The sequence below is a fragment of the Battus philenor genome, unplaced genomic scaffold (assembly GCF_028537555.1).
Source record: "Battus philenor isolate CCGP_79_NKW_IND1 unplaced genomic scaffold, ilBatPhil1.0.hap1 SCAF_30, whole genome shotgun sequence".
Lineage (NCBI taxonomy): Eukaryota > Metazoa > Arthropoda > Insecta > Lepidoptera > Papilionidae > Battus > Battus philenor.
The window spans coordinates 3,949,680-3,963,452 of NW_027181694.1; the positions used below are offsets into that span (position 1 = coordinate 3,949,680).

General features: G+C 32.1%; 1 protein-coding gene across 2 annotated transcripts; it reads right to left on the reverse strand.

The window, feature by feature from the left end:
* Positions 1-1,599: 1,599 nt before the first annotated feature.
* Positions 1,600-13,569, reverse strand: LOC137927338 (putative leucine-rich repeat-containing protein DDB_G0290503). 2 transcript variants are annotated; one of them, XM_068771129.1, is made up of 4 exons: positions 13,317-13,569; positions 8,162-8,412; positions 4,897-5,627; positions 1,600-4,587 (listed from the first exon to the last, which is right to left on the reverse strand). In XM_068771129.1, the coding sequence occupies exons 2-4, from the start codon at positions 8,373-8,375 to the stop codon at positions 2,047-2,049; spliced, it is 3,486 nt and encodes a 1,161-aa protein (XP_068627230.1). In that variant the 5' UTR covers positions 8,376-8,412; positions 13,317-13,569; the 3' UTR covers positions 1,600-2,046. The 2 variants fall into 2 exon arrangements, with proteins under 2 accessions (XP_068627230.1, XP_068627231.1); XM_068771130.1 differs by lacking the exons at positions 4,897-5,627; positions 13,317-13,569 and having other exon boundaries at positions 8,162-8,288.
* Between the last annotated feature and the right edge of the window lie 204 nt (positions 13,570-13,773).

Consider the following 13,773-nt stretch of genomic DNA (forward strand, 5'->3'; position numbering starts at 1 on the left):
CTCACTCAATTTTTGATGCATTTTAGCATTAAAAATGTTTAAAGACCAGGGACCTAGTAAAGACGCAATAGTCAACATTTAACTGATAATTAAAAAATGAATAGAGTGTAACCAAAATTTTTTAAGCAGTCCGCGAAGAACGGTCGTCCAAAAAATTTGAACCCGGCATATAATACGATTTACGGTCAGTTTTAGGGAGTAAAATAATACGTAACATTGGTAATGAAGAATTTTCCCATGAAGACATGAAGATGAAAACTACAATTTTTATATAATATAAAAAATTGTTCCTTGTAACAATATTTATAGCTGAACTTAATATATAGGCAACAACATCAATCAACAACTAGTCAAAATAATTTATTTAAGTGCAAGTATTTGACAAAATATATGACATTTTGTTAATATATCCAGGAGTTAACACTACTTGCTTTATCACCTGAATGTTCATCCATGAGACACATGTATATTATTTTAATTTTAATTCCAACGTAGAATAATAGATCACTAGTGTATTTAAAACAGATATTTTACAGGACAATGTCCTGGCAACACCACATTTTTATTCCTTACTTTTAGTTTCTACCTACATAACCTAAGTCGAAACATATACACTTACTACAATTTAGACAAATGGTGACTACTAAAAATGCCACCAGCAACATAAACGACATTTATATATATCGATACCAGAAAAAGCCAACAGTCAATGGTAAATCAATCCATTACAATGTTTTGGTTTTTGTCCGAGGAAATGAATGCTAAACGTATCGAATATAACGATGGTTTTAGGTTCTTGATGCTGAAGAGTTCTCTGGTAGCGACCACGAGTCACCAACGACATAGACAAGATCGCCGGAAATCACGGGATACGGGCAGCCAAAGGCAAGTCATCGGAGCGATGTTTAGGCCTGTTTATACTATGTCTAGTACTGTGCAATGTTTTGTAGACGTCTATTGGCTGACGATTCAAGTTATTAATGAGTCTACCACAGCAACACAAAACGTCAGACATGTTCGTCTAAACAAAATTGATTATTTTACAATTTCGCTCAAAAAAGAATACCCCGATTAGAGAATCGGCAGATGAAGAATCTGGACCAGTCCAAATCGAATTCTTAAGACGAGTACTGGCCGGTATGACTCTCTTTAACACCACTGTGCGCCGAGGTACATATCCACCGCAGAATGATTTCTAAATATTGGCTATTTTAAAATTATACGATACGCAAACCCTCTGAAATAGTCCCGAAGTATATATTGTTACTAATTTACTAAAATTCTTTAGATTCACTTATTATTAATATTTACAAACATATTTAGATATATTATATAACATCAAATTTTATCAGGCCATTTAACACATATGTTGCATTGATTTAAAAAAAAAACCTAACCTTTTTGAAACCTAACCTAACCCCTGTAACTTTCCAAAAGCGAATACTAATTAGCAGTATTATATTTTATCTCTATTATCATTTTATTTACAATAAATAATTTTTTATAGTTTAAGATGGGTACATAGAGATGAAAAGTTCTACATAACTTTTTTTTCCATTTGGCTATTACAAATTGTTGTGATAACTTAAACATGAATTTTAACTAATAACTAACACTTATTATTGAAACTTAAGTGATGAGATCACAATCATCTTTCGATCAAATCTTTTTCGTACAGGCTATTGCAAAAAATCATAGTTATTTGCTGTTGTTTTAACACTCCAACAAATTTGAAATACAAAATATGTACCTCATATTTTGTAAAACTAGAACTATTAGAAAAATGGTATTACAATAACAAATTGCCTTGTGAACCGGTAATGGTCGATTATAAAAATTCTGTACATGTTCTTTTTAAAAGAACCCCATGAATTTTAACAGCAAGTTCGATTTACAACTATTCTAGGAGGAAAACCATCATCACAGTCCAACTGGATACCACTAATTTAACTTCCCGCAATATGACTCCACGATATGGCAAAAAACAAATCGCATCAGCAAAACACAGAGCCATTTTTAATATCGGCCCCGTTGTTTAGTTACTAATCACATGCCCTTCGAGGTGTTAGACAAATGTTTTGGGCTTGTGACATGATCCATTATCTCCTCCCATAAAAAGTGCTCCTGGCATAGCCCACAAGAATAACGTCCATTCCTAATCACGATGCTGTTGTCATTCAAAAGCTTCAGCGACTTGATGTGGTGCGGACCGGCTTCGTGTTTCTGGATCCTCTTTTTGTTGTTCGTCATGAATACATTACAAACCTCGCACTCGTATCTCTCTTCTATCATTACTTCCCTATAGTTTATTAGATGTTGTTGCGTGATCGAATGGTCGTACATATTGAACTTCTCTCCTATAGATACTCCGCAGATGAGACAGAAATCGTTTATTGTTTCCGGTGACTTTTTCACTCCAATAAGTTCGAGATGCATTTCCTCTTTTACGTGATTGAACAAGTACGTCTCCGCAAACTCGTGAGAGCACAACACGCATACCAGTAAATTTCGGTTTCTCACTATGTCATTGACAGTGAGAAATATTTCTTTTTGATTATAATGACTAAAACTTCTTATATGCTTGTTAATGCTGGATGCAGTGTTGGGCACAGTCACTTCGCAGAACTGACAACGTAATTCATCAGATTTAACGTCATGTATTAATTCGTATCTTTTACACTTCTCACTTTTATTATTTTTCGACGTAGAAGGTTTATCGTGATCGTTGTCAACGTCGTTCGCATTATTATCGTGTGTTGTACATTTGGCTGCAGTTACATTACTCACTTGATGTTTTTCCTTCAAAAAATTATTCTTATGCGTGTCACACTCCATATGAACGAACTGTTTCCCTGCAGGTATATCTTCAGTGCATAGCTCGCAGTAGAACGCGTCACCCTTTTTTCTTAATTTGTTAATCTCATACACTTTCGATTCAGTTTTTTTATGTTTCAGATCGTTGATGTGAAATCCTATATTTAGTTCATCGTTGCGAAGTATAGTTTTACATAGTTTACATGCTACTCCACTCCCACCATACATAACCTCCATTAGTTGTTCCGGAGGTTTGGTATACAGTACTTCTTTAAGTTTTGATTGAACTTCAAACACTCTTGTTTTTAAATCGCGGATACTATTTTCTGTTTCTTCGTCATAGACAATCTCGGTGCATGTTGATTTGTCAATTTTCGTCTTGACTTTGAGAACTGTTGACTTCACCGGTCTGTCAGATTCTTTATTATCAATGCGTTTACTTGATTCGGCAACTAAGCAGATTTCAAGTGTGTTATTTTGAACGTTATCGTCCTGTATTTGTATCTTTTCTCCTGTTCCAGTAATACCTCGTAGTCTCATAATTTCTTTTCTACGCTGTGCTAATATACTTACAGATGATTGTTTGCGTCCGTGCATATATGATTCGTCACCACTGTCCATATCTCGCTCTTGACTTTGATCGTAGGGATCATATAACTTACGATTATTTGAACGTGTCGATGAGGAAACAGCACTGAAAGATATTTCAGGTTCTTTTTCTTCGGTCTTCATCGAGGTTACCTGCTCCGACTGTGGACAGCTATGGACTTTTGGTTTAAGGGCTGCTTTATGCCTGTTGCTTCTAACATGATCCACCTCATTTCCCTTTGTCATAAACATAAGGCATGGGTCGCAAAACAAAACCTGATCCTCTATTTTCGAAATCTCATTCTGAGATAGTAAAGCGCGATATTTGTAAGTATGTTCAGAATCAGCTAAGTGGCGCTGAATTTCTTTTAAATTTACATGTGTTTCACAAATTTCGCAAGAGAAAAAATCTTCGTCTGGTGATTTGTGCATCAAGTAATGAATACTGTGTCTTTCGTTGTTCTTATGTCTCTTGCCAGCGGCGTGTGCGAGCAGATTGCTCGCGTGCATTACAATATTACACACGTCGCAGCACGCTTGCGTTGCCTCTGGCAAGCTACAATTATCTCCACTTTCTTTTGTAGCAACTTTCGATTCGGTTAGCAATACCTTATCTTTCTTACCGTTATTATCCACCTTGGTTTCTTTATCGTCCTTATCTATCCTACCGTCGTTATCATCGTGACCCTCTTCATCTACCTTACTGTCGTTATCATCCCAACATTCTTTTTCTAATTTACAGATCTCACAGCTCTGACAGTCTGTAACTACTTTACCAGCTTTATCGTTCTTACCGTCCACATTTTCCTTACCGTCCATTTCGTCTAAATCATCCTTATCGTCCTGATCGTCCCTGTCTTCATTACTATACTTATTTTCTCCACCGTCCTTAACGTGCTTTTTGTCTTTTACGTACTTTTCATTCTTAACATACTTTTCGTCTCTGCCGTCTAATTGCGCTTTACGTTTCCTCTTTTTAACTTTTGCATTCGACGGAATATTCGTGGTCTCTCGTGGTGCATCACACTCTGTTTTCTTCGTCTCACTGTTTTCTGTCACATTCTCTTCTTCAGGTTTCACAATGGCCTCCTGTAATCGTTCTATGTGGCTCTCTTCATTGATATGCTCATCGTCGACTTCGACTAACACATTACATAGAATGCAATGTTTTTTAGACGAATTCAACTGAAATAATTATATTTGAGTTAATAAATAAATCACAATAAAATTTTACAATCAAACATAAAAAGATTTCGCACAACATCGAGCATAATCTATAACATGCAACTACAAGAACATGAATGCTATTCTCGATTTCTTTCCTGTTTACAGTTCGGCTTACAAAAGTGTTACTACGCGCAAATATCAAAACGATAGGAATAAAATGCAGAATCGAGTACGAAAATAAACTAGTTTGGTGTGTTAACATCGACAGGAAGAAAGCCTGAAAAATCGCACATAGTTTTGTCACATCATTCCGAAAATATAACTTACTGTTCTAACACAATGTCTGTCTTTTATATCCATTTTTATTCTCTTAATATGTTTTTCAGAAGCAACATGCTTTTGCCTCTTTTTAAAAGTGTCAGGACAAAGTTTGCACTGATATCTTCGTTTAGTTAGTTTATCGAATCCGTGAAAATTATCGAAATCCACTTTCACATCGCAATCGCCTATTATTTGAAGTATATAATGATCTTCATCGATACATTGCAAAACGTAGCTTAACACTATCGGAACATTACTACTGTCGTACTTTGCGGGTGTTGTTTCTTCATTTTCTATTTCAATATCATTTGAAATGTCTTGTGATTTAGGATTGTTTCCATTTGAATTATTAGTGTTTATCCCTTTTGATTCGAACAAAGCATTGTCAAGTAAATTCACATCTTCATTGGTATAAAGATGTATGAGATTTTTGAAGGCTGTATCTCTCTCCATTTCTTTCTTATGAAGGTCTGATTGATCATGTGTAGATCTATGATGTATGGACATCACTGAAACGCAGGTTTCGCAAAAGTACAACGAAGAATTGGTATTGGTGATGTGAAAAATTTGATTCATGTTTTTCTTCACCCTATCTAGAGCTATATTAGTTAAAGTTAAAAACATCTCATGTTTATAACTATGTATGTGGTTCTCCATGTACGGTTGCGGGACTTTGAGGTTGCATATGAAACATTTATTTGTTTTAAATTCTATGTTGTCCTCTTCGTGCAGAGATTCTGTAATAAAGTTCAATTCCAACATACTAAAAATCGATAACAAATTATAACCATCTAGTAATAGAGATTTAGCTCTACAATCAAAGCTGATTTGCCATCACATACTTTCCTGACACAAAATAAAAACATAACCAACAGTAATTGGAATGAAAAAAAATATGCCAAAACAAAAGAAATCAAAGTGTCAAACAATCAAACTAAAATAATAAATAGAGATGGAAGGGAGATGGAGATGGAGACGGAAAATATGAATCTGACATATTTTTCGTTTTATTTTGGGTAAGAATATAAAGAGGCGGCTTCAACTATTTAGGAAGCTATTTATAGAATACCTGCAAAATAAGCAAGTTTGTTTCTCTCACTCATTCATTTAAGTTTTTCAAAAATGCCTTCTTTTTAAAATAAATTAAGAATATCATTTTAATGATTACACATGGAGAATAGATGAACCCATGACTGTTATCCCTTACGATGAAGGTATCCGCCTTCTCTTTTAGTCGCTTTTTGTCGTTGAAAATGTCTTATTGATGCTGAATAAAAACACAGGTGTCTAAAATTCTTTTTAGGTTTTTGTTTTTTTTATCTAAATTATTTAAATAAAGTTTAAACTTAACTTTCTTGCACAGCAAGCCGAATGGGTTCGTAGAGAGAAAAAATGTAATTATAATAAGTATAGCATGTTCTGCACCACCTCAGGTTGAGTGGTAGAGACTGAATAAATAAATTAAAAATATTGAAATACTAAATATCTTCTTATTACTAGACTTGACAGACTCAGTGCTATTGATGGCAAGTTGCAATTTCTTCTAACTTCTGCATTTACAATGGTTGGAAATCAAATTTTCTATACATTGTAAATTTTAAATCGTACTTTTCACTTATCGTGACATTTGTGGACCCTCTTGTAACAATTATGAATTTGGAACCAACAAGCTTGTACAAGTGAATCATATAACCATATAATCATATCATAGTAGATTTATAAAATAGTATTGAGATGCATTAAAATTGTTTATATAACATAAAACAGATAATTGTACTAATACACAGATAAATAGCAATAATATTATATCATAAAAATAAAAAAAAATACTAAAGTCAATGTTTAAAATAAGAGGAAAGTATGTTTAAGCAATGAAGTAATTGACCATGTCCTTTCGATATCTGATTTATGGGACAACTTAATTATAAGCAATACACATAAGATTATACATTACGAGTATTACCACTATAATAGTTTTTATTTTACTAAATCCGCTTGTTAGTTTTAGTACATCTACTGTTTTAGAAACTAAACTAAATAACACAAGGTATTATGTATAAAAAATTATACATAAAGTTGCTTTTTAATTCAAAGGAATAAATATGAATACATAATTATCAGGAATTAATATGTAAAGAAAAATTATTTTCCTGCTTTCTTTGCAAGTTAGATATGTCATACCACATTCGTTTACAATATAGTTTAATTTCTATTTTTAATAAATAAAAGAAAATATCTCATCATTATGATGGGGGGGCTTTATTTTGTTACATGGTGATGTTACATTGAGGAATACATGGTTTGGTTTTAACCTTAGATTTCTATATACAACATGGATTCTTACCATAGACGGAAAATAAAAAACTAAGAATGCAACCCCACCTGTCTATAGTGAGAAATTACTTGTTTTATGACTTGATTCACTGGATTTTTGAATAAGAAATCATATGCAACACCACAATTATCTTTGGCTCTTTGAGATAACAAAACAGTTTGTCAATATTGTACATATAAATATATATTCAGTCTGTACAAGTTAAAAATGCATTAAATTCTCCTTTAAGGGGTCACTGCAACTATGGCTTTCTAATTACAATGGTAATCACAACTGTTTTATTGTCCGATTTTTAATTGTGAAATTTCTTGTGCATTATATGAAAATTTTATCAAATGGAAACACGATTTATAAAGTTAACAATAAAACAAATACTATACAGCAAGGGTGGCCAAGCTCTTTGATAGTGAGAGCCATTTTTCAAAATTTGAATTTTATTGCAAGCCGCAATTGAATAAGCATTTTTATTCATGTGTTACAAAAGAATGTTATTTTCTTACAAAAATCATATTTATTTAAAATAATTTACACAAGAAACAAAATATGTGTATTGAAGTTAGATATAATACCACACATATATGACAACACTCCTAATAATATTAAAGATGCCCGTATATTAATAATGATATGTATTTCTATTACGCTAATTTTATGGTGGAATAATAAATATTATAATTCATACCAGTAATTTGTTTCGATTTCCCAGGAGCCGATAAACATTATCTAAATTTAAATATTTAAATAATTTTTTGGTCAATCAGAGCAAAAAATAATTGTTCAAAGAGCCTCATGTGGCTCACAGGTTGTCCACCCCTGCTATATAGGATCATGTTTATCTGGCTCTCAGAACATAAAACAACACTTGCTTTCTGTGAGAAATCTAAATATAGCCGTCCAATTAATCTTATAACATATTAGAAAACACAAATAATTTACCATCTTCAATTTTTGCAGGCTCAGGTTCATCTGATCTTTCTTGTATTTCAAATTTATAGTAAGCTACTTCATTTCTCTGATCAAAATCCCGTTTACACCATAACGGTCTATAATCATTAGTTTCTATCTGAAGAATGTTCTCCAAAGGCAACAATGATAAATCCACAGCATCCAATGGTATTACATACTTTCCAATGTTTAAATAATCTCCCATATTGATAATTTAGTCTTCAGTGTATTGTGTTATATATCTGTAAATAAAGAAACAATTGAAAATTAATACAATTTATAAAAAAATGAACCATATTGTTCATATGGTTCATTTGTTTGTTCTTGCACACTAAACATTTATTAATATTGACTATAGGTTCCCAAAGCAGGGCAGTAAAGCCCCTTTATGGAACTAAGGGGCATAAAGGGGTCTTAAGTAAAACGGACTGGGTACCAAATTACAAAAGAAAATAACATTTCCGATTATTTATTTTGATTTTATTCTTTTTACACATTATGTAATAACTGATTTAATGATAGGAATTCTCTATCAGTCAATCTAGAGTGATGATATCAAGTACAGAACATTTTGATAAATATTGCACATCGACCTTTAAAAAGAGACAATTGGCTTATTTCGGCTTCATAGAGCACTATCTCTGTCCCACACTACCTATGTGACTTTTTGTCAGTCGTTGTATTTAGTGTGACAGAGATAATACTCTACAAAGCGCAAATTAGCTGATTGTCTCTTTCTCTTGTTTCTTTCTATTGTCTGTCTCTGATGTTCTCTTTTTGTTGGTTGAAGAAGTCAAAAGAAATAGATAATTGAAATAAAATGGAGGGGACTTAAATCATAGTAACTCTGAAATTCTTAACCATTTAAAATGTGAAGTTCACCTTAGTTATAAGTATTATAAAACAACTAAATTCATTTAAAAAATTTAGTTTTTATCTTTCAAATTGTTGGACACAATTGTCACATTCGTACTTAAATATGCCTTCTCTAGTCACTAATTCACCACTTTCTTGTCAGGAAAAATCTTAATTGTTTAAAAGCGTGGCTGAAACTCTACTACTATGAATTAACACTGCAGTAATTTTACTAACTAATGCACCACCAAACTATTAAACATAATTCTGATATCTAACCAAAGCACTGTCTTAAATGGCAGACCACATCAGCCTAATAACAGACAACAGGTGGACATAACAAACTGGAGAGGATCAAGAGCCCCCCCCCCCCCCTCCCCTTCAAGGCCCATTTATTGGATTCCTTTAGTTTAGTCACTCCATGGTATGTCTGCTTAAGTTATCTTAGAACTCAGTGACCCCCTAATTTTGTTAAATTATACTAAGAAGAGGTCAGAGTCTAGGTTCGTCAGGGAGCCCTCTAGCTTTGCTATCTAAAAGAAGTTTAAACCTAAGTAAAATTAGTAAATATACTATAGTAATAAATTAGTATAGTTTAACAGTTGACAAAGCAATAAATTAAAAATGATGACACAAACTGGAAAATTTTGAATATTTTATAGGAGGTTCTTAAACCAGGAGAGATCACAATAATTAAAAAAAAATCTTTCTAACAATAATAACAACAAAAATTTAGTAACCAATACTATTAATATAACTTGAAATTTAAAATGCTGTGTTGAATTATGAAGTGTAATTAATTATATATTACATATTTTCAATATATGAATTATTGCAACTAATTCATAAAGAGAAATTATTATATCCCATTTGAAAACAAAATTAAATTTTTGATTTTGATGTGGCAATTTTTTCTATATCTTTTTTGCCATTTATTTATATATTTTGTTATCAAATATTAACTACACAGTTAGAGACACAATTTTTTTTATCAAACCTCAAAGTTGGTTACAGGCACTATAATATCTTTAAAATTGTGCCATGGAAATAAGCTTACACAAAACTTTGTCAAAAAGGGTAATTGGTTACAGGTGTATAAACTATAAAATGGGCAATATATATCTCAATTAATATATGGTACACCCTATCTAAATATCAATAGCTTCAGAAATAATAACATAATGATAACATAGTAAAAAAAATTGTTTTCTCATTTCTGATTACTACATATTAAAATTAAATATTGTTTACTATCTGTCCACCCAACTTTGTCAGAAGTTATTAATTTTTAATGGAATCAGGTGTTAACTTGCGGAAGTCCATCCTTAGTAAGAAAAGGGCCAATACTTAGCCACTTCCGCACATGCAGTGGCAGTCGTGCAACAAAGTGCACGACCCGCAAGCCCGCTGATAAACACAGAGAGTCACTCTGTGTTTGGCACTAATTGGTGTAACATAACCCCTGAGGATGCCCCGTGGAGGGGTGAAACACATGTTGGGTGGTTTAACGGTGGCAGTTGTGTAATTCGGATTGTTAGCCGCATACACATTTATGTGGGCAGTGCACTTTGTTGCACAACTACCACTGCATGTGCGGAAGTGGCTAAATATTGGTCCTTTTCTTACTTAGAAATTATTAAGGTGACTGGAAAGTAATGTTGTTTCTGTTAACATATTTTACAGAAAAACTGATTGATTTTTACAGCCCCAGCATTGAAATTTGTATACTAGATGGCAAAAGGTTGTTGATAACGAAGGTGAATATATTGTTGATAATAAACAAAAACTTGTTAAAAATATAGTCATTTGACTTTAAATTAAGAAAGCGACATTACTTTCTGATACCCCTAATATATTAATGAATGTAACATATTTCAAACTGCTAACTTTATACAGGTTGATTGGAAATAGGTGTAAAGGCTTTATAAGTTTTTTACTAACAAATGAGCTGGATATTAACCCTTAATTAGGCGCATGGGGTCAGGGCCGCTTGAAATTTAAAAAATAATGGCTTACAGTCTTCAGAGCGTGCTAACGCTCTTTCTAGCTTCCTTACTCCCCCCGGGGTACGCTAATTAGTCACATCCAGAACGTTAACTCCTGCGCACACATCGCTGTCCTTTAGAGAGCTGACCGCATGCGCCCAGTTACGTTCCATTTTTTGGCAAAGGTAAGTTTTTACTTTTGTGATTTTTTTTGTGTTTATATTAGTATATTGTTTACTGTTTATCTTTGTATGTGTGTATTTTGATACGGTATGATTTCTTTATGTATTTTTGAGTTTTTTTCTATGCTTTTTTTTTTTTTGAATTGAAATGCCTAACGACAAACAAGTATTGCAATGGCTGGATGAAGTGCTTGATGAAGAGCAAGATGTTGCTGGTTCGGATTCGCAAGACGAAACTTTAAACGATGCTGTCATTGATAGTGCTCATAATTCAGAAAGCAAAATTGAGGAGTTTGAAAATATCCAAAACATCCCTGTATCAACAGAAGATAATTATTTTTTATCTCGACATACTCAGAGAAATGGCCCGAAAGTGAAATGGTGTAAAGTACCACCATCGAACGCAGTAAGGACCCGAGCACAAAATATTATTTTATATTTACCTGGAGTATAAACATATCTGGCATTTGTCATACACAAAGCTAATATTGAGAAGACTTTGACATATTCAAGACGGATTTTCTTGAAGAAAATAGCTGCGGCACTTGTGGAAGATCACCAAAAACGTCGCATACAACTACGTGCTGTACCAGTGACAACAAAAAAACGGCTCCATGAAGTTTATAATGTGAACAAGGCGGTTTATCAATCGACAGCTAAGCGCGAGCGCTGTTCATCATGTCCTAGAAAGGACGACAAAAAAGTGCCAACAAAATGTTTCAAGTGTCGTAAACTTATTTGTCAGCAACACTCAAGGATGTACTGCGTCGGATGCAGAACAGAAGATTCCGCTGATGAGGCTGAATAAACTTTATTTCTTAAGTTGATCTCGGCTATGCCAAAAAAATTAGTTTAAAGAGAGGTTGACTGTTTGTGTTTTTTTTTTGATATTTTTAATGTCATAGTAAGTATTTGTTTTTTAAAGTTAAGTATATTAAAGAACTTTATTAATTACTATAGAAATCCATTAAGTTTTATTCCTTTTTGATACTCTTTTCCCAATATTTTTTTGGGGTCATTTAAGACCCCATGCGCCTAATTGTGTGATTTTCTTAATGCGCCTAATTAAGGGTTAACACCGTAAAAGTGTTTATAACTTTTCAACAATGAGAATGAATTATTGTAATAAAAGCTGTACATAAAACATGTAAATGATCATACAAATATATTATTTATTTATAGCTGTAAAGGCTTTATAGTCATTAATAAGAAGAATATAACTGTTATAAATATACCCTACAATTGACAACCATCAACTCAAAGTACATTTGCATAATAGAATTGCAACTCAATAAAATCTGTACCCTAACAGTAAATTAATATAAGAGTAACAAACTATGTCATGTATACATATTATTATTTTAGTAAATCATTAAATAAATACAGAGCAATGGACAGAAAACAATTTACATATTTCTGTACTTAATTGTATGTAATGACTTAACAGTTACATATAATGTATATTTCGGATTGGGTTCATTGTATACACAATAATAAGTAATATTCTTATTAATCACTAAATAGTTGCCTAAGGTCCTCACAATACAAGAAAAATTTTTGTTCTACAGACCTGACTATCCATCGCTAACATAATATATTTATAAGCGCGAATGATGTAAATATAATATGATTATTATATTATATTATTTAATGGTGTAAATATATATGATTATTATACACAAACACGTAAAACATAGCCCAGCTAAAAGAAATGATGATAGTATGGAACTGTACCATAATTGAGTCATGGGTATGAATATAGTAATATTAGTCACAATAACCCAATATAATAATTCAAAATGTAATTGTTTATGTAAATGTCAACAATATAAACATTAATTACAATGAACAATCGCAAAAAATTTAAAGTAGGATGTTAAGTGATAAGCCATATGGAAGTAAACTAACACAATAATTTCAAGGTAACAACGCAGGTAATAACAATCTTTGGAACATTTATCAATGTAAATCAAGGGGTATAAGATTAGTTATCTTCAAAACAATGGCATTGTTACGAAATTTTCGTTACAAATTTGTATTATCAAAAATTATAGCAAAAAAATCAAAGCAAATAAATATACACGCAAATATTTAGATTTTGATAAAATAAATATCAAAACTTACTTTAATTTGGCTAGTTCATTGAGGTTTCACTTATTTTGCACTAAGTACGTCTTTGTCCTTGTATCATTGTTTAATGGAGACGTATCGATTTGATAAAATCGATCGAAAAATAGATAAGTAAACAACAGAATCTAAATGTATACGTTATAATTTTAGTGGACAGATATGAAGACAGAATATTCACAGTAAATTTATAGGCATAAATTGAAAAAGAAATAATTAAAATGCAATAAATCTCATCTTGACACAATAGGTAAAGTCCCAATTACATTATACGGGTATTGCCAAGCCCCTTTGAGACTATTGAATTTTTTTAGAGTATACAGTAACGAAACACGTACGGCTTCGTTCACTTTCTTTTAAGTTAGAATAATAACAAGGAAAATCATAAAGACCCATTATAGTAAAATAATTAAGTAAAATATAGTAAAAAAATAAATATAAAATAAATGTAGTA